Source organism: Dermacentor albipictus, chromosome 4 (assembly GCF_038994185.2).
Source record: "Dermacentor albipictus isolate Rhodes 1998 colony chromosome 4, USDA_Dalb.pri_finalv2, whole genome shotgun sequence".
NCBI classification, from domain to species: domain Eukaryota; kingdom Metazoa; phylum Arthropoda; class Arachnida; order Ixodida; family Ixodidae; genus Dermacentor; species Dermacentor albipictus.
The window spans coordinates 89,584,856-89,606,886 of NC_091824.1; the positions used below are offsets into that span (position 1 = coordinate 89,584,856).

Sequence of the window (22,031 nt, forward strand, 5' to 3'; positions counted from 1 at the left end):
TGGGAACTACGTCGAACGAACGACCTCGCAAGCCTTCCGGCAATGCGCCAGTCGTCATGCTTTTCCGCGGCTTTGGGAGCTAACTACAGTATGTGATGGATGGTGAAGAAGCCCTTAATGAAGCGATACGCGTCGCGTTTTCATTTTCTCCCTCGCCTCTACATTAACAAATTTCGTTCAAATCGTTTCCTGTTTTATTTAAGGACCCAACATGTACTGTGTAATTAAAGCAACATCAGGGCTCGCATTCACAAAACTCTCTTAGGCTCCAATTGTTCGTAAGAGCTCATTCTAGTCAATGATGAAGCTGGACACATACCGAATACAAAGAGCGCTTGCGAACGGAAAGCTTTGAGCATTTGGCCCTAGATGAGTAGGGGCATGATTCAATTACACAGGTCCTACATTAGCTGCGCTTCAAGCTTCACTTAACGTTAATACAATCACTTCGGGAAAAGTGAAAGCCTCGAATTCATCACGAAATGACCTCACACAAATGCGCGCACGGCGCGCGATCATTTTCTTTGCTCGCGCAGATTTGCACACAACGTTAACAATGACGCATCTTTAATGATTTGCAGTTTGATTGCACCATAAGTGACCTTCCTTCTACGCCACGTTTGCAGCACAGGAAAAAAAGAAAGCGACAGTCTGTGACGTCATGCCACATGAGTAGCTCGCTCAGCGGCATTCCTTGCGTATTTGAATTGCTTGAGAGAGTGGAGGTCACTTGGAAAACGTGTGGCAGCTCCACGGCATTCGTTCGCAACGAAAGGTGAAAAACCTCTGCAGCAAATAGTGAGATGAACATGTGTCGATGCACCGTACAAACACATAAGCACGCCTATCACGTAGCCGTATGTTAAATCAAAATAGAGTGCGCAACGAAGTGAGAACGTGCTGCAAATAATAGGAAAAGAAAAGAGTAATACAGTGGCAACGAACTTCGTTTTGTTATTGTCCCCCTCCATTCACGAGTTTCTCGTTACTTCATCTAAAGTCCAACGAATAACAATCACCACGCGTAATTTTCGACGTGACTTGAGCGTTAAGTCTAGAGAATCTACAATATGGCTGTATACGTCCATACATGTTTTTTTTCTTCGTCACTGTCATTATGTGGCTTAATAGCTGTGTGACCTACGCATTCCTTAAACAGAAGAAAAATCAAATATCTGCGGCTGTATAAACTACACCGCACTACAAAGCGACATAAACCTACAAGCTAACTACAGAGCTACACAGACGGCACAACAGACAACCGTGATGATTGATTCACTTGCATAAAAAAAAATGCTGGTCGCAATTAAGGTTCGAAATTGACTTTTCAAAGGAAGCTGCGACGAAAGGCCACGCTGAGAGACCCAAATCCAAGTTGTGTTCATAAAGCAGAAAGTTCACGACACAGAAAGTTCTGTAGTTCCAAACGACGATGTGAAATTGCCTCGCGGTCCTACAGGCAATGTCCTCCTTTCCATTCGAATGAGTTACCCTGTTGCCCGAGATCGACTGACAGCGGTCTCCCTAAATTCCGGTCCGTGCATACTTGTCTCGCATATTACGCCTTCGAAGACGAAGCGCTGCGTTCAGGTGAAGTCGAGTCTCTGGCGTCTCGACGTCTAAATCATCTGAAAGAATGCGCCGCGACATATTAGTCGATAGTGCGCAATATTGCGCGATAGTGTGCGAGGTATGCGGCGAATAATTGATGGTATCCTCTGAAGACAGCGCGTTAACAAATTTACTTTCACTCCCGCATGTAGACAATATTTTTTTTTGTTAGTTCTAACAGGTTACAAAAATATAGCACCAATTTTACCCTTAAAAAACTTGCACCTTGTGGGGCTTGCCACAACAATTGCCATACAACTTGCCTGCATTCCATTTCTTTAACGCTGCGCGCCCGGTACTTGCAGGTCACGAAAGGCATACACGTTATCAGCGTGCACGGAGCAAGAAATATAGGAGTGGAAACTCCGCTGTTTGCGGCGACCAGAAAAGGTCACAAGCCCGCGGATATATTTTCATGCTGGCGGCACCTGGCGGCATGGGAAGAAATTACCGCTGTTTCGGTTGCCAGGGCAACCGGTCGAGTGTTGCTCCCGTTCGGCCGCGCGCGCCTGACTTCTACTGAGGGCACTCTCGCGCGCTTCTTTACCGCTTGTAGCCCGAAAAGCAACTGCTGCTACGCTTCAGCCATTTGAGCACAGTAAAAAATAAAACGCGTTTTCCATGACAGCTATAAGATGATACGTAGCTTCTGGTTGTAGCCAGGGCTATCTTGCTCCGTGGCGGGCGGTTTTCGGCTTTTTGCGCTTGCGAAACTGATGGCTATCTCGTTCCTAATCGCTCAAAGGGCGACCGCTTCTTTCTCGCTCTAGTGCTCACAGGGGTGCGCTTAGGAAGGATGCCGCCGTGCATGTGTTTCCGTTCCTTTTCTTCTTTATAAGACTCGCGAAAACTAGTTGCCGTAGCTGCTTGGCGATAAGAGGAAGATTAGCGGAAGTTTGCCACACGTGTTGCTTTTTTTGATGGGCACACAACAAAACAGTTTTCTTGAGTGCGCGCACCTACGCAGTTCGGTTACGGCGTGCCCGCTGAAGCAAACACCCGTGTCGTCTGCTTGTCGTCTGCTTTGAGCGGGTGCCGCCGGAGTGAGCGCCGGGCGCTGCTTTTTTTTTTCCGCTGCTGCTTCTACGACGCGCCGCATGGTGCCGCCACTGCATAGGGTAGCGTCGGCGCATGCAACAATTGTGACTTTAGCTGGTCGCCCGCGCTCGCTCGCGTTGACGGGAGTTTCACCTCCCATATGTCTTACTCCGTGTCAGCGTGACATGGCAATCTCGACAGGAAAGTAGCGAGTGCAGAGTTTTCAGGAAAGGAAACGCGAGCTAAGTAGACGACAGTTACCGTCGTGGGACAAATCAGCCCCAAAGAGTGCAGCCTTTTCTAAAGAGTGAATAATCCTCATCTATATCGCGTGCCTTTTTTTTCTTTACGCTACAGGCCCATTACTTTCAGCTGGTCACAAATGGCATGCGCGTTATCACCATGACATTGCATCATGACATGATCATTACATCATGGCGCTCTTTGGCCACACCTGGCCCTTGCGCCACTAAACAACACACATTCATTCATTCAGGCAGGTAGCGAGCACGGTTTTCAAATAAAAAAGGAAACAAAAGTGAGGCAGATGACGATTATTGTTTGGGGAGAAGAGACACCCTAAAATGTGCTAAATATGTTCAAAGGGCTCGCCTACTGAGGCGAATTACTTGAAGAGATTTGCACGACAAATAGCAATGCGCTGGACATATCGCCATTCATCAATATTCTATTTTATGTCTACTGCAGGTCGAAGGCCCCTGCAATCGATCTTCGATTACCCCTGTCTTACGCGGATCACCAATCAACTTTCTAATTATCAACTTTTCGGCACATCTTGCCATTGCGAAATTGAAGGTGAGCAGTTGCGAAGTACTGTATGATTAGCAAAATTCTAAGACCAACACCATCTTCGAGGTGTTCGTCCCCAAAATCTTCAACTCTCTGTTTCTTCGGGCGGGCTGGACTTGTTTCTCCCTTTCCTTGCTGCGCTGTACCAGTTTTAGAGGATATGCGCTGGACATATCGCCATTCATCAAGATTCTATTTTATGTCTACTGCAGGTCGAAGGCCCCTGCAATCGATCTTCGATTACCCCTGTCTCTTGGTTCATTTGTTTGGCATCGAAAGAAAAAACACACATTCCTATTGATTGTTTTGTATTAAAACCTTTCCTAGTGAAAGAAAGAGAAGGCGACCACCAGCAGCATACTTTTTCTTTCTGCAAAAAAAAAGAAAAAAAAGAAAAGGGAAAACAGAAAGCTTCCTCTAGAAGAAAATATTTGAGTGGCATACCCATCAAATATTTCTCTTTCCACTATAGGTGTCAAGAAAACCATTAATATACAGCAATTCGCTATACCTTTTAAGGTATAACTGCGCGGGTAATTTAATTAGCTGTGTATCAGGGTCTCCCTGCAATATCGCCGTTTCTTGTAACATCGCGGCTACTGGCAACATGAATCTCTGAACCTCCGAATCAAAAACAAGCCTTAGGGTGAATATGGAAATTGGGACCAGTATTGAGCATTGTTTATGTACGTGTTCTTTCAGTTTTTTTACTGGGGTGGCTAGGTCAGCCGAAATGAAGCATTGCAACGGAGCTGCGGCGCGCTGTCATTGACTCCGGACTGCTGGGTCCTTTTTTTTTTGTTCGCCTACTCGTACAACGTTGAGCTGTGCGAAAAGCAAAGTATAATCTTAAGGATTCGATATAATTCGTTTATTTGTTATTCATTTAATCTGCCTGTTTGAATATAATGTCACTTGCGAAGGCCAACGGAATATTGCAGGTAGGCACATACAGTTTGAAAACGGCAACTGAAAAATAAGAATAACATAAAGGAACCAATACGGCAAAAAACTATAATTAAAGTGAGCAGGAGATTACTATTACCAGCTTCAAGAGAAATGAAAAGAAAGAAAGAAACGCAGGAGGCGTAAGCGCTTAAAAAAATTGGAGGACGCTTAAGCTTCGCCTTCAAGAGTGGGACGCGACAGCGTTCCCGTCGACCCGCCAAGGGGTATAAGACAATGCGCTACGGCACAGCAATCACTTACGATGCGCCCCGCATCGGACTTAGCGCCCACCTATCACGCGGTGAGCGTCGAGCAACGCAGCGTTCGGCGCGGCAACGAAACGTGCGCCTGAGCGAACGAAACGAACCAAAGAACTCGGTGTCTCGGAGGGGAAACGATCTACGCCAGCCAAACGTCGTGATCGGCACGGGCAGAGAGATAGATAGTAATCTAAACCGGGAGCACGGCGAAGCGTCGTCAGAGGAGAGGGAGTCCCGCGACGCGCCTGGCAGCGGTCCCAATGCGCGCGCGGCGCGCCTCCTGTCGGGGCAGCGCCGTACATTGAGAGGAGGGGGTCTTCTGTGTTTGCCGCAAGATGGCTCTGCGTGTGTGGAAAGCGCAGAAGAAATGCAGCGGAAACGCACTTCGCAACTCGTGTAATTGTGACTTCTGTACGTTACATGTTCATAATTACCGATATACACCGCAGTATAACTTTCCACGGCTCGTTTCGAAGGCAACACCGCATTCACTAGAGGCGCGTTTGCACCGCTTGAAAGCATCGAACTCGTGGCTGAGTGGTAGCGTCTCCGTCTCACACTCCGGAGACCCGGGTTCGATTCCCACCGGGCCAATCTTGGAAGTTGCTTTTTATTTATGAAGCGCCTGCCGTGATTTATCGCTCACGGTCAACGCCGCCGACGCCGACACCCGACGCCGACGACACCGGCTTTTCTGCGACACGAGCTCCTTAACGCTATCGCGTTAATATGCAAAACCGAGTAGCAGGATGTGAAGAAAAAGAAATTGCAGCAAGCCCAACGGGCTTGAATCTGCACATAGCGAAGCTTTGTGTGAGTGAATAGAGAGTCGAAACACGAGCACACGTACGCACGCGCACACAAATTATACCGAGCGTTTTGTTAAGCGGAGCCGCTGACTACTAGCGAGCGGGACGGAAGCATTGAACGTATCATAGCTTCAGGCGCAGGGTGCGCGTGCTTAAGTAGCTTAATTCGAATCCATTATATCCGAAAGAGGCGTTTACTTCCTCGTTACAGTGCCTACTGCGGTGGCCTAGGGCCTGTTTACGCTCGAGCCGCCCATCGCCGCAAGCCGCACCGCACGCGTGCGGTCGCGCGGAAAATTGCACATACATAACACTTGCGCACAAATTTCCTTTCACACTGCGTACACAGTGTAAACCGTACACATTGTAAACCGAAATTTGTGCAGAAGTGTTCGACATGTGCAATTTTTCGCGCGACCACACGCGTGCGGTGCGGCTTGCGGCGATGGGCGGCTCGAGCGTAAACAGGCCCTCAGCTTCTGTGGGCTCGCGCTGCGTCTGTGGGGTCCCGGCCCCAGCGGCCGCATTTCGACGTGGGTGCAATGCAAGAACACCCGCGTCTCGTGCATAGGGGGGCACGTTAACGATCCCCTGGCTGTCAAATTGAATCCGGACTCACCCACCACAACGGCGTACCTCATAATCAAATTGTGGTTTTGGCACGTAAAACGCCAGAACTGACTTTAATTACTCGTTACTACGCAGCCGCGGACGCGAGTTTTCTGGTTCATTTTCTTAGTTCTCCCGCACGGCCGGCCCCGTCACTGCCGCGATGATCATGATTATTATTTATTGGAATCCCCTTTGAAACGGAGCGGGGACAAAAAGTGCCCTAGCCTGCTTGATTTATTCAGGTATGCTATACGTGTTTTTGATCCCAGTATTTCTCCCTAATCTCCCCCTTTTCCCCCCTCAAAACCTCCATCTTCCTTGTATCGCTACATATGCCGGCCCGTGACCCGGTGGTGTCAGTCTCTTCCGTGCTTTTTTTCTCATTCCACCAATACTCTCAACGTCTCTTGCTTATATAGACTGCTGACCGGTTCATGCTTCCGTCCAATTTAAATCCGAGTGCTCCTGGAAGGTATACATTGCGTAATGGTCTCGCTGGGTGAGTATACCTCCGCATTCCATTAGGATGTGCGCAGCAGTCTCCGGTCTTTTTTATGCAGCATACACATGCCTCATCTAATAGCGAATGTTTGCTGTGGTACGTTGATTGTCTCTAGGCAACCAGCCTGAGCTTCAAATAGCAAGGCACTTTCCCTTGGTGTTAAGGCACAAATTTTCCTTTCTAATTTCTTTTTTATCATTCTTGAAAATCTCCATACTCTTTTTCGTTTCCATTCCTTGCATCCGATTTGCTGTCTCTGTTTCTCGCACTTTCTTTCTAGTTCCACCTGGTTGTCTATCTACACTCTCAATTACCTGGTATTTGGTTGCCAACTTTCTTGACTTCTTCCTGCATTTCTTAGTCTACGCTTTTCAGGTACAGACACTTGTGCACTTTAGCGGTCAATTTATTTTCATCCATGTTCCCGAGCCTTTCTTCAAAACAAATCTTGCTCCCAGTTTCTCTGAGTTCAAACGAGGCATAACCCATGCGTCCTTGCACTGCCTCACTTGTGGTTTTGCAGTGGGCTCCCAAAGCCAATCGGTCCACCGATCTTTGGTCCAACTCCGACAGTATATGAAATTTTAGGCACAGAATGCCGTTTGCGAAACGTTAGCGCTGGCACCACGACCCCTTTCCAGATCCCATGCACCATATCATATTTGTTGTGGCCCCAAAATGCCTTGCTCTATCATTGCTGCAATCCGCTTCCCTTTTATGTTCAGGTTACGTTGGTGGGTGCTTAAGTAAGCCTTCCTTCATTGATGTATACGCCGAGGTTTATGTATACGCTCGCCTCCGCGGTTGGATGGATGGATGTTATGAGCGTCCCCTTCGGAACGTGACGGTGGGTTGCACCACCAAACTCTTGTTATTATATTGTCTAATGTCCTACCTATGTTCAAGAAGGAAACAAAAACAGAAAAAGAGAATAAGAAACACGGAGAATACTCATCACCAAACCCCTGTTGGGACCTTTGTTTTTGTACGCCTCCGTTGTTTGTCGTTCAGAATGGGTGGGTGGATGCTATGAGCGTCCCCTTTGGAACGGGGTGGTGGGCTGCGCCAGCAAGCTCCTGTTATTACATTGCCTAATGTCCTACCTATGTTAAAGAATAGAGAAAAAAAGAAAAAAAGAAAAGAAAAACGCCCCACGAAGAGTTCTGATCACGAAACTTTCTGAACCCCTATTGGGAACTCTGCTTTTGTACGCCTCCGTCATTTGTAGTTTCCATAATTTTCTTCCAGCAATCTTCCAATCGCCCCTTGCTAATCTTTGTTGCGGACATGTTTACTTTTCCCCTGCTCTCGCTGGACCCAAGGACTTCACGGAGGCCAGCGATTCCTAAATCGACCGCTGGGCAGATATGTCCACATTCTAATAAAACATGCTCCACCGTTTCCCTTGCTTTAGCACAGCAAGCACATGCGCCAGATACGCGGAGGTGAGCGCTACCTGGTGGTGCTGCATGGAATTCAGTGGCACGAGTGGTACGCGTGCTCTGCTGCAATTGTTTTGCCTATTCATCATGGGAAAAGCCAGGCGCATGGTCACGACCACAGTCACGAAACCCGGCGAGGTTAGCAAAAAAGAGATGCACTTTTAAAGAAATGCGTAATAGGAACTAGCGACGAACTTTTTTTGGCTGTGAAGAGAGCCACGGGGGCCGCCTGCTAGCCTTCGTCACGAAGACTAGCAGGCTTGCGTTGTCTTAGGGCCTGTTTACGTTCACGCCGCCCATCGCCGCAAGCCGCACCGCACGCGTGCGGTCGCGCTAAAGATTGCACGTATCAAACACTTGTGTACAAATTTCGCTTTACAATGTGTACGGTATACACTCTGTACAGAGTGTAAACGGTAATTTGTGGACAAGTGCTGGATACGTGCAATTTTTCGCGTGACCGCACGCGTGCGGTGCGGCTTGCGGCGATGGGCGGCTCGAACGTAAACATGCCCTTAAGACGTCGAATTCGGAACAAGACAACAGGCGGTGCGTAAAACATGAAAGTCATGACGTGTTTCCAGTTTCGCAATCACTTTCGGCGGATACACTCGCAAGAAAAATTCTGGGAGGAACAGGAGTAACTAGGCAGTTAGTCCTAAAAAAGGCGCATAACCCCTCGTTAACGTAAGCACACCTTTAGGCGAGTTCCGCGCAGCTGACGGCAGCGCTGCAGCTAATGAGCAAGGTCCACTTAAACAGGTCGCGAAGCTTAGAACAAAAAGCGTGCCAGAGCCTATTGCCAGAGATATCAGTTAGTGGTGCATGACTGAAGCGCGACTAGCTGAGGAGGAGGACCAACAATGAAACTAGAAAACCTATAGGAAAAAAAAACAGGTATGAACAATTTTAATCAGAAAACTGTCACACAATTAAACATTACGTTTCAAATATTTTTGTTGTACTTAAATAACAAATGCATATGTTTTCTATTTCACCATTAGTTCGTTCTTGGTGACCCCTACCAACCAGTGATTCCGGCGCAAGACTTGGCAAGATTGTGCAAACTAGCTATTATGTCGTGCAGAATTGCGTTGCTCGCTTGAAAGCGACGGCTTCATCCAAGCGTTCTTTTTCTTGCGTGTTTTTTCAAATTGTGGCGGGCGCTTCACTTCAGATTTTGCGTGACCCAAAGCACGGAATTCTTTAGCGAAAGGTGCGAGTGCAGGCTTATTGTTATCATGCAAAGTTCACGCTGCGGAATTGTGATGTATATTAGAATTCTGTGAATTTATCTCACAATTCTGTGAAGTGCATCTAATAGCACATGTAAAGAGGACAAAATTTATATGTTACGCGTGAGTGAAAACTTCACTCGAAATGTCCAGCTATTTGGGCGGGTTGGGGCCATGACAGTTCATCACAATGCGTTGGCGGGCTAGTTGATGCGAATCCATAATTATTTTGATTAGCGCAAAACGATGGACATAAGAAAAATGACAGGACAAGGTGCCTTGCCCTGTTGTCTTTCTTGTGTCCGTCATTCTGCGCTAATCGAAGTAATTATGGGGCCATGAATCTAAAAAAAAATTAGCAATATGAAGATACAGCTTTTGGAGAACCCTTGTACACAACGCAACGAATTCACGTAAGATAAAAATTGATACATCAAATTCGTCTGCTTTGAATGATCTAATGGATAGTGTTTACACAACCACGATATATGTTATTGATGCAGAGCAATTTCTTAACTTCGTGCGTGATTATTTTTCCCACTTTCAAATTTTTGAAAATTTGTTTAACAAAACTCAGAGCCTAAATCGAAATTCCGCTTCCAGCAGTCGCTAGAATTTAACTTCTTTTCTCAAATGTATGAAATCTCCTTCAAATCGGTCCAGGGCCGGGTTATCTCAGAAAAGCGTTTCTGCGTTTTAAGTGTATTTGAATAGGCCGCGTCGGAGTTGGCCCTGAGCTAAAGCTTCCTCTCATTAACAACAGTGCGCGTGTAGCGTGAGCGATATAGCGAAAGGCAGGTATTGAGGCCACATGTTCCTAGGGGTGGGCCATCCTTTAGTTCCAGAAGCAGCTAGTGGTGGCGCCAGTAATACTGGCGTCACGTGGCCCACGTTTACTAAAGATTAGTAAGGAAAGATAACTACAATGCTAAATAAAGAAATTATTGGTATTATCGTAATTTTCATCGACTTTAATGAAAAAAAAATGCCCGAATGCCCGACAAGAGCGATGATACATCGTGACGTTATTGCTTGACGCAGTCTGGACGTAGAATTAAAAAAGGGGAGCGCAAGGTTCATTCTATTCTAAGTAATCATTCCATGCAGAACAACATCTGTGAAAAGTTGGGCCACCTGTGGCTTTTTAATGTGCACTTAAATCTAAGCATACAGGTGTTTTCACATTTCGCCCCCATCGAAATGCGGCCGCCATGGCCGGGATTCGATCCCGCGACCTCGTGCTTAGCTGCCCCACACCACAGCCACTAAGCCACCACGGCAGGTGGACATAAGAAGTAACGACAGAAGAACACAAGCGCGTGTGTCCGTGTTTCGCTTCGCTTTACCCGACACCGTTCAGTGAACACTAACCAACAAGCCCACGTCGCCACCCTCGTTGTCTGAATCGACAGCCCCTCCCAATCAGGTATACAGAAATTTTCGAAACTTACAGTGCAATTTCGGGATACTCGCGCACTTGATGACCTCGGTGATTTGTCCGCCTCTATCAGGTACGTGGGGAATGCTAGCAGGGTGGAGTCGGCCTTAGAGACGAAGCCCCCGATTATATCCTCGGTCAACGGGTCACCTTGTTTATTAGTGATGGTCCTGAAACTGTCGTAATATATTGGCTCCTCAGTCACACTGGACTTCGTCGCTTCGTGGTCGGCGGCCGGAAGTTTATCGTGCGGATTTGTCCCAGCGCCTTGTTGTTGGTCCGGTCCGTCCACCGCAGCGCTGACTGTGGCGCCACCCTTGACGACGGCTTCCGCTCGCTTTGTCTGCTCCCGCGAGGATGTCACCTTGGGCCGACGCTGCATATTGCTGCCACGACCTTCCTCAAGAGTGCCGGCTGGAGGGTTTTTCTCTTCAGGTGGGTTTTGGTCACGTGAGTTCGCTGCAGCTATAGCTTCATATTTGGTTTCTTTGGTTGGGCTCGACCTATTTTCGGTGCCGCGACCAGCTTTCTTGGAGTGTTTAGAACGTTTGACCTTCTGGTGATGCTTCGGTGGTTTGACATCTTCGCGTGGGTGGACGGTTTTCTTCTCACCGCTAGTCGCGTCTGACATTCCAGGAATGTTGCTAGACGGATCAAGGCTCTCCTCTTTGAGTTGCGTGTGTTCTTTGCCGCCGAGTTGATCCGGGCCTAATTGCTCGCATTGCTGCTGTGTGACTGTTTCCATGGAGGGGCTTGCACACAGGGAAGGAAACTCTTCGGCGGGAGTGGAACAGGGCGGCTTGTCTTGGCTTATTCCACACACGGCTCGCATCTCTGGGCAAACGCAAGTCGACGTGACCCACCTTTCCGGCACCTTTGAAGAGCCCGACTGTGGTTCCCGTTGTCGAAGCAGGTAGCAAGCTGGGTCGGGAGCTTCTGGTGCCGGTGTGGGTGGGCCGCCGATCATCTCAATTCCGCCTGCGGGCGAGGGCGCACAATCGGCTGCCCCCAAGTGTGGCTCCATGCCGTCTTGCGCTGCTCTGTCCCGGTCCTTACGCTTCGCCCCTTTCCGCTTGTCCTTCTTGGGCTTGGGTGACTTCGCTCCAGCTGACGGCGAATTCATTACCATTCTTCTTCTTCTTCTTGATGACAATGATGATGATAATGATGTCCTTAAGATTAACATTTGTTGTTGTTGTTGTTTGCTTGCTTCCTTGCCTTTTCCTCAAACCAAGTCGCTTACCCACTATGGGAGATCGGCCGCAGATAAAGCTTAGAGAGGAGACAGACAGACAGACAAAGAACTTTATTAATGGTCCTGAGGAACCGGCGTTAGGGTACCTCCCTTTTCAGGGAGTCCCCGTAGCCGTCGCGGGCCGCACCCACGTCGGGGTCGGAAGACCGTGGTCCTCCGCCCTGTCGCAGGCCCTCCGGACAGCCCATAGTTGCTCTTTGAGGTCGCTGCTCTTAAGGGCTGCCTCCCAGTCGGTTAGAGTGGTTAGCGATGAGCTGCGTAACGCAGGGCATTGCCAGAGCATATGGGACAAGGAGCAGTACGCCTCCCCACAATCTGGACAGTGGGGTTGTACATGAGGCGTGAAGTGACTGAATCTGCCCCTGGAGGGAAATGACCCCGTTTGAAGCATGCGAAACGCCGACGATTGTGGTCTATTAAGTTTAGGGTGTGGTAGCGGAAAGGCCCGCCGAGCAAGTTGATAATGTGTCAAGATTTCATGGAAGGTGAGAAGCGAATCCCTGTACAGTCCTAAGTCGCCGCCCGTGAGTCCACCTGAACCGCCGCGGTGTGTAAGACCACGCGCACAGTCATGGGTCAACTCATTGGCGTTAACAAGCTCAGAGTGTACATTGATTCCCATATGGGCCGGGTAGAAATGATATTGAAGCAGGCTAATTACCAGGTTACTTATATGAGTGAGGAAGACGTATAGATTGCAGAAAAAAGATGCAGATTTGTGGGTGTTAAAATAATTTCGAATACAATCGGCCATTTCTAAAGTGACTTAATATTGTGACATGCTGACGAAGATGTTTTACTCATCGTCGGAAGAAGACGATGTTCTGGGCTTCGCGCTCTAGCTACCATCTCGTCAGCTGATATAATTATTGTAAATATTCTGTAAATACACGTCTGACTGTTTTTAACCCCGTAACATTTTTGGTGGAGGTTGCGGGATCATTATCAATTCGGATTTACGCCACGGGCGCTCCTTGGCTGCATCTGCAATGCCAGCTCAAGGCGAGGATGCGTCAGGCCCGTCGGCACCCACGCCCACCATCATTCTAGCACAACCCCGCGACCCAGCAACCCTTTCTGGCACCGACGACACTGATATTGAAGACTGGCTTCAACAATATGAGCGGGTGAGCGCCTGCAACCACTGGGACCAGACCATCATGCTCGCGAATCTGATATTTTACCTCGTGGGCACGGTATGCGTCTGGTTTCAGACCCACGAGGAGGAACTTACCAGCTGGAACATCTGTAAACAGAAACTCAAAGATTTGTTTGGCAAGCCAGTTGGACGTCAGCGCGCCGCTCAAGAAGACCTCGCTTCACGTGTCCAGACGTGCAGAGAATCCTATCTCACTTGCATCCAGAACGTGCTCGCTCTGTGCCGCAAAGCGGATCCGAAGATGTCCGAACAAGATAAGGTTGCACATGTCATTAAGGGCATAGCAGATGATGCTTTCCATCTCCTTGTCTTCAAGAATTCTTCCACTGTGCAAGCCATCATTACCGAATGCCGGTGGTTTGAAGAAGCCAAGAGTCGCCGCATTGCCCAGCCATTTCCCCGCCTTCCCAACACGGCTGCTACGTCCACCTGCGAAGACCTCCGCAGTCCGCCCACACCTAATCGCTCTGATGACATGGCCCCGACAATCGCCAGGCGACCGTCTCTTTGATACAGTCCGTCGTGCGCCAAAATTTGGCCAACGTTGGCTTGACCGACGTCTGCTCAGTTGATCGGCCTGACTACACTCCGTCCAGCACTGTCATACGCACCCGCAGCCTGAATGCCTCAATGCGGTATCGCAAGCCGGCCGAATGGAGTACTCCAGGCGACAGGCCTATATGCTTCACTTGTGGCCGCAACAGCCATATTTCACGTCAGTGCCGGTCTTCGTGGAATTCAACCCCGTGGTCCTACCACCCATCCCACGGCCCTCGTGCTGCTCCCCGGTTCGCCCCGCGAACGCAGCCAGCAAATTCTGGCGACACTTCTCGTCCTACCCGCTCTAGCCGCCCTCTTTCGCCACGTCGCCGCTTCTCCCGATCGCCCCCATCTCGCCGATCACCGTCCCCTAGTTCCTTCTGGCGCACCCTTCCGGAAAACTAACGGGTGCAGCACCTGGAGGTGATGCTGCCAAAGCGACTCAGCGCAAAAAACCTCTTTTGACCTTGCCCACACATCCGAACCTCATTAAGGTGAACGTGGATAGTGTACCTGTTACGGCTTTGATTGACACTGGCGCGCACGTGTCTGTGATGAATGCTCAGCTTCGGAATCGTCTCAAGAAAGTCCTCACTCCTGCTCCTCACTCCACTCCTGCTTCGCCTGTGGTCCAAGTCGCCGACGGTGGAACACCAGCCATTATTGGCATGTGTCCGGCTTGCGTGAGTGTCGCCGGACATCATACTTTTGTTTTATTTTATGTACTAGAGCACTGCCCTCACGACCTCACCCTGGACCTTGACTTTCTGTCTGCAGATTCCGCTTTGATAGACTGTTCTGCTGGTGTTGTGCAACTCGCTCTACCTGCCGCTATTGACCCTCCCGATAGTGCTTCGATACGGCTATGTTCCACAGAGCATATTGGCCTCCCTCACCATGCCGTTATCTACAGAGGTGTCTCCCCCGTTCCACCTGTCCCAGACGGTGACTACATCGTGTCTCCTAAACCGGATGTCCTGCTCTCGCATAACGCCGCCTTCCCTCAGACCGTCGTTACCATTTCAGACAACACATCCTGCCTTCCGCTTGTGAACTTTGGACTCTGCACACAAGTACTCCCGCGCGGAATATCCCTGGCGCAAATAATGCCAGCCAGAGACTACCACATTTCGGCTTTAACTTGTGACAGCTCCTCGTGTTCAACGCTTGCTTCGCCCCTTGTCTCTTCAGATTTGAATGCCCTAACAAAAATGATTGCTCCCGATTTTCCTCCCCAGTGTGCTCAAGAACTACGTTGCCTCCTTGCCTCATACTGGGACATATTCGACCTTGGAGAACGCCCACTAGGACAAACATCTGTCGTAAAACATCGAATAAACATTGGTGATGCGAGCCCGATCCATCGGTGACTCTACCGCGTCTCGCCTACTGAGCGACATATCATCCAACACGAAGTTGACAACATGCTTTTACGAGACATCATCGAACCTTCTTGCAGCCCTTGGGCATCCTCTGCTGTACTATTTAAAAAGAAGGACAACAGTTGGCGATTTTGCGTCGATTATCGACACCTCAACTAGGTATCAAAGAAAGACGTCTATCCACTACCACGCATTGACGATGCCCTGGATTGCCTGCATGGAGCACAATATATTTCTTCCGTCGACCTTCGCTCCGGCTATTGACAAATTGCCGTCGATGACATGGACCGCGAGAAGACAGCTTTTATTACTCCCGATGGGCTGTATCAGTTCAAAGTGATGCCTTTCGGTTTATGGAATGCCCCGACCACATTTGAAAGAATGATGGACGCCCTCCTACACGGTTTCAAGTGGTCCATCTGCCTCTGTTACCTAGACGAAGTGATCGTTTTTTCTCTGACTTTTGCGACACACCTCGAGCGCCTGTCGACGATCGTATCTGTTTTCCTTCAGGCGGGGCTACAGTTAAATTTGTCCAAGTGCCACTTCGGTCGGTGTGAAATTTCTGTGCTTGGACATCTCGTTGATTCTTCTGGTGTGTGTTCTGATCACGATAAAATACGGGCAGTCAGACTTTCCCGTGCCAACATGTGCCATGGATGTTCGCAGCTTCTTGGGCCATTGCTCCTACTTCCGTCGGTTTGTCCAAACACTATATATGACAGGAAATTAAACACCCTTGTGACACAGAGATACTCGCTAATAGCCAGCTACACGTTATCTGGTTGAAGCATAATGTAGAGGTCCCGAAGGAGAGAATAACCAGAGGGTTCAATGAAATACGTAGTTGTCAGAACGAAATTTCTCAGTATACTTCACATGAGTAAACTCTTGCTATTCTTCCACATGCTGCGGTGTACATATGTCCAAGTGGAGATATGTCAATGATGATGATTTCTTTTCAAACTGCATGAGTATCAACACAAACGAAGCCCGTAATTTTTAATTTTTTTTTGAAACTCCAATCCTTAAGCAGTACTAACCTGACTTTTTTCAGTTTTCATTTTTCTGCAGCAATTCAAGGTTCGAAATCTGTAAACCCTATAAATATATCGGCAAGCGTCCGAGTGCCCCCCCTCCTGCAAAAGAAAAAACATTTAGCATTATACTTATTGAGCCCTACGAAGAAGTTTCGGCGTCAATTATCTAGAGGTGAATGCGTATTGACGTCATGATGCATTTGCTATCTCCGTTCTTCCAGCAGGTGGCGTCCAAAGGGTGGCGCCCGCCGCCTTTGTCTCTGAGTTACAGAAGCTAATTTCGAACGCCGTACTTTTGATAACTGCACGCGCCGGAAGCGATTGCGGAGCCAGAAACACGTCATAAACGTCTTGTTTTAAACATCATTTATTGTTGCATATGTCTGAAGCTAGCGCTGTCAGAAGAAAAACGCACATTACTCTAGCTTATTCCTTATAAGCGCCATGATACCTAGCCTTATTGCCAAATAGCATCAGGAAATTGGTTCTGTGTCATGACAATACGATAAGTTGATGACATCAGGTTCGAGATTCCGGGACCAACTTTAGTATCAAGTTAAACTTTCCTATATGTCTTCTCAACTTTCGTAATTGCCAAGCGTCCCGCACTTGAAGTCCAGAGTCTGACGAAATCTCGTCTGGCAGAAAAGAATCTCGGAGAGAACAAAACAGACGTAGTCTAAACTAAAGCATTCAATAAACACTTGACGTTTCGGCCTCCCACCCTGGTGCCTTAATCGTCAAGTTTTTTAAATACTTTCTTCACCTTGGTCGGCGTGTGTTTACTTTTCTTCTTGTCATACTGCTGGGTGCGCGAAACGTGCTGTAGAATTTCCACAATTTCCAACCTACGTCTAGTTGCTTGTGCATGACGTTGCATGCCTATTGGAAGTGGCAACTTGATCGGACGGGAGCGTGAGCGCGACCCCGTGAACAACAGGCGAAAGAGCAATGGCGCCCGCACAATGAAGCACGAAGCGCTCTTTTCGCCAATGAGGTGTTACAAGATCCTAGTGCTCTGCGGAATATGCCATGCCACTCATGCCAAGAGATGTCTTAACGACAGGTCGCGAGACCATCGCACGGGTGTTCAGGCACAGATAGCAGCAGGACATTTGAAAGATCATTGAGCCGCCGGTGTCTATATGTATTAGTATATAACACATTTCGTATCCATTAAAGGGAAGCTGAAGAGTTTTTAGAACTGGAAGAGTTACCGTGGTTTCGAAGGCTGCCACAGTATAATTCAACTCCTGAAGTTATTTCCTCGATTGTAAACGTAGCAGCGCTGCAATCGCCGTTTAAATTTTCGCTGAAGCTCCTCCCCCACCTCGCGCGCCAAGCGCAGCGGCAACAGACGGGGCGCGGGGATGCCGTCAATACAGGGGCCACTTGAGCGCTCTATTCGAATCACGCACCCCGCCGATACCTAAGATGACGTCACGATCGTCCTCGCCATCAGAGTCCGTCAAGAGACGCGCGGCGTCTCCCACAGACGCTGCGGCTTGTTTTTGCTAAATAAAGCGAGTAGGGGTAATTTCAGGCCTGTTAAACAATGATATTCGTATTCAGGGGGTGATAAATTGTAATACTTCAATGAAAGTTCACTTTTTTTAAGAAAAGTGTTCAGCTGTCATTTAACTCTAGCATTCACGAGCACACATGTACTGCGCAAGGAGAAAGACCAGGCGAGCAGAGTTCTGGAAGCCCGAGCTATCCACAATAAGCACGACAAATGTGTGAGTACAGCGTCAGCGGCTTCGAAACGAGATTGAGTATTTGAATAAGAGTTTCGCACGTATGCGGTGGTGTTGTTGCTTTTTTTCATATGTTTCAGTTCACCACATTAAAAATATAATTTGTTAGCACTGTTCAGCCTTCTGCGTAGACGAGCTCGCCTTTGATGAATGTTTACGCGTGCTAGCGTGTCTGTCAACTGCGCAATAAATTTACATTATATGAAGTTTGCCATTCCTATAGCCTGGAAAGTGGGCTATGAAGTTTGATTGAGAGCTAAGGTTTAATTCTGGCCATGCGGGGCGCTTTAACGTGCACCCAAGCGTACACAAAATTTTTTTTTAATTTTTGCCCCCTCTGCATGTGACCGCCGCGGCGGGAATTGAACCCACGACCTCCGGCTCGGCAAGAGAACTCCACAGACACTGCGTTACTGCGGCGGCTGGCCCGTGAGGACGCACAGTGGATTACGTGTCGCTGCAATCGTTTCGCACTATATAGGCGAGTCCGCGTCTTTCGTTCCGTCTTTCTCAGCAGAGGGCGACACCTGTGAGCTGTTGTCATTAAGTCAGCGCAAAGATGTGGTGCTTCCGCTGGACTATAGTGAGTACGGCAGCAAGGTGTGACTTATATTTAAAATTGAGGTTGACCAGCGCGAATAAAAAAAGGACGCGAGGAAACAAATACCACAAACAAGCGCTGACTGCCAACTGGAAGTTTACTTGAAGTTATCCAGCCATTTTATACCTTTTCCAGCATGTAGGCATGAGTAAACGAGTCTCAAATACATCTGGAAAATCAGCTACATCGTGATGTTTAATGCGAAAAAAGCTATTTCTTTTTCCGAGAAGGCTTTCCCGACATTCTCAACAAAAAATTGAGGATGTCGTTGCCGACATCCTCTATTCTAAATATGAACCAGCTAGCGCTCATCAAGATACTACTAGTGTAATTTATAAGCGTAAGGTGAAGGTGCTTCTTCCCACCGTTATGAGCAGTTAGGGAACGTCAATTTCCCACAGAGCAAGATCAGTGTAAGTCTACTACGAGCTGAATCGATGTAGTTAGATGAAAGCCACTCAATACCGATGTCGCAATCCGCTCTATACATGCTAAAACAATAACGCCAACGATAAAGGGCCAAAGGTAAGGTTAAGTTAGGTTAGCTGAAGGGCTAGCTCGACAAAGTTATAGGGCCACGCGAATCAGCCCATCCCCGGCAGCAACGAGTAACCAGTGCCAGAGCGATCGACGGCCAGCCATCTTCTATTCCGTTTAACGGGGCGGTCTCCGGCTATCCTGAAACATGTTAAGTTCTCTTTTTCGGCATAAGAACGCATCGCTACGAGTACACATCACTTTGACGTGGTAAGTTATCGCGGTTTTGTGACGTCGCGTGACAGACAGGCGAAGTGGGTACCGCCCGAAAACTTTCGGCGAATAGCGGAGGGCTAATGGTGAAAAAGGCGTGGAATCGGAAATAATTATTTATCTCTTGTTCGGTCTAGTGATGCATAAGCAGTATGTACATGCAATATCAGATGGAATCATGACGTCGCGTGAGAGACAACCGAAATGGGGGTGGCCCGAAAAATGTTTGACTAATCGTGGAGAGCTGATGGCAGAAATGAACTAATGGGTTAAGGAAGTTTCGAATAGCTTTACATTACAGTGTCCCGCGTTAAGCTTTCATTTACCAATGGCGAGAAGCGTTGCCGACATCGTACGCCTGTTGTTACCCTATTACAGGCACTGTGGAACTTGTGAGATATTGTAATTTTAGCATTAGCGCGCAAGCACTTCCACGGTTAGCAGAAAAAAAAAAGAAAAAAGGAATAACCATCTAAAAATCTTTGCCATCGTGTATTTAAAGGGAATTTCAACCATAAATATGCATTTTAACTTGTATTCTTGTCATGAAGAAAGGGTCAAGACTAAACATGTAAGGTCACTGTTTCTTTCTATATATGTATCTTTTTTTTTTCGTGGTCGGTCAGGAGAAACAGGTAGGTGCGAATTAAAATTACGCTTACGGAGGAAAAAAATGCTAAAGAAATGAAAGATTTAGTCCTATAGCGCGACTTCGAAACCACTAAGCAGCTTTCATTATGAAGCCGCATAGGCAAACAGCAGGCTTGTCCCCCGAAAGAACCACCTCGTTCAGTTTCGCAAGCTAACACGGAAGCCAAATGCCAAGCAGGTTGTCGATTTAAAGATGAAAGAAAAGAACTGAACAACTAAAGAGACATTTTATGTACGTGAGTACGTGAGGGCGACTTCCTCTTTACAAGTCGTGAATCGATCCTTGTTAAAACAGGAGTCACCTATGGTAATAGAAAAACTTCCGTGTCAATATTTAACCGAAACGAAGACTTATCCCGCTGAAGGCACCAACAAGACCTTGGTCAATAGGCTTCCGGCCCGACCTGTCTCCACTCGCTATTTCCTATAAGCGAAATCGTGATTTCTATCATTACACAAATTTTCTGCGAGAAACTTGGAACATACGCTACCCTTTTCGCTGACGCAGAGTTAAAACGTTAAATATTCGCGCTGGCCTATGACACCCGTGAATTATCCCGATCCGTAGTAAGAAACGTGCCTGTAAAGCACATCGCTGCAAACGGTGGTCGCTGCTGTGTTCACCTATTTATATGTTGAAACGAAAAATCCTGTACATATTATATCTGTTTTTCTAACACCACTTTTGCTGACGACATAATGGGAAACACGCACAAAAGCAACAGGAGATGCCGGTATGTGCCCAGGGTAGCCAACTCACAAAGGCAAATTACGAGGTGCCTCCGCCTTTAGCTTGTAAGGATAGTAGCGGCACCTGTTGAGAATCAAGTGAAGCAGATGCGAAGTGCCGTGTTATCATTCTTTTTTGAAGCCTTTGTGCCTAATGTGGTGTTTAACGGTTTTGTTTCAGTCAAGAACGCGACCTATTGGGCGAATTGCTGTCGAAGAATTTCGGGTGCGTTTCTAGGGTGTCAGAATAACTGTGGGTATTTTTTTTTATTCCTTCTAAAACAAGCAGTTGCCGCGTACGAGTACGAGGAAACGCAAGACTACGTCGTCCCTCAAAACCAACTGCGCGCTTTCGTAATTTTGCATCCCTGTGAACCCTTCCACATCTGCATTTTATTTTGACTGACCACGGTTCATTATTCTTTTCCTGGCCGCATTTGAAATAAACCTCGATCCTTGAGGGGTTGCGGCATTTGTGAGATACTACCAAATGCCAATAATCTAACATTGCGATAGTTCCGCTTTTTCTGCGGCTACGCAAACTACAACTATGTGCGCAGACTAAGTAGTAGGATTGGTTATGCAATATTTCGCAGATTTTCCAATAAAGTAGGTAGCCACGTGCACATAACTTCGCAATGAATTAAAACTTCCGTTTTAAACGAACACTGAAGAGAAATATTACATAGTTGTGGACAGCATCTACTCAGTCCTCCTCAATTTTTTATCGGCAAACATGGGCTACTTGAACATGATAGGTTTCTGTGACTTTTACTTATCCGGATTGGGACTACGGAAACATAGCTTGAAATCTGCGAGCTCGAATTGACATACCGGGGGTCTGGCTTCGTCGCAAAATACAAACAAGCGGAGCTTTGGCCTGTATGTTTCCTCTATAAAGCTACAACCCGGAAATTAAATAAAGAATTTCTAGAGAATACTTGATAATCTAAAAACTGATTCAGTTTTCTTTTTGTGCCTCTTAGACAATGTCAAAATAATGCAGTAGCTATTTACCCTATTACTCTGCTAAGCCGTGCAATATTGACAGGCGTACACTATACTGTTAACTTTCACTGGAGGACTACTAATATGCAAAAAACAAAAAAGTTAAGCACCTCTTTAAATAGATAGCGCAAACCTTACCTCCCAGAACTGTAGGTAACCATAATGAGAGTCATATAATTTTCATAGCTATTCTTGCACTTCCTAATAAATATGAAGTGTTGAAGTTGGCTGTTGGTCGACTTCTCTAGCCCGCGGGCACAAAGCCCCAACTATGGTACATAAGGAGCGCTCTATCACCTTTAAATGCCTTCATTCCCTTACCCCAGCAAAGGGTAGTCAGCCCTTTCTTTTCTTCTTTAGCTCGTCTTTCTTTCTGTCGTTATTTTATGTTGGTTTGCCGAAAGACAAACAAATTCTTCCTTGTAATATATTAGTACATGACGACGTCAAGAAC

The 22,031-nt window shown here is 47.5% G+C and overlaps 1 protein-coding gene across 1 annotated transcript; it reads right to left on the reverse strand.

The window, feature by feature from the left end:
* Positions 1 to 182: 182 nt before the first annotated feature.
* LOC135917664 (uncharacterized) lies at positions 183 to 11,833 on the reverse strand. Its single transcript, XM_065451236.1, has 2 exons — positions 10,719 to 11,833; positions 183 to 1,628 (listed from the first exon to the last, which is right to left on the reverse strand). Exons 1-2 carry the CDS (start codon positions 11,826 to 11,828, stop codon positions 1,620 to 1,622), a joined length of 1,119 nt encoding a protein of 372 aa, XP_065307308.1. The 5' UTR covers positions 11,829 to 11,833; the 3' UTR covers positions 183 to 1,619.
* Between the last annotated feature and the right edge of the window lie 10,198 nt (positions 11,834 to 22,031).

Coding starts and splice junctions, on each gene's coding strand:
- LOC135917664 (XM_065451236.1), bottom strand. CDS start 11,828: ATGAATTCGCCGTCAGCTGGAGCGAAGTCACCCAAGCCCAAGAAGGAC.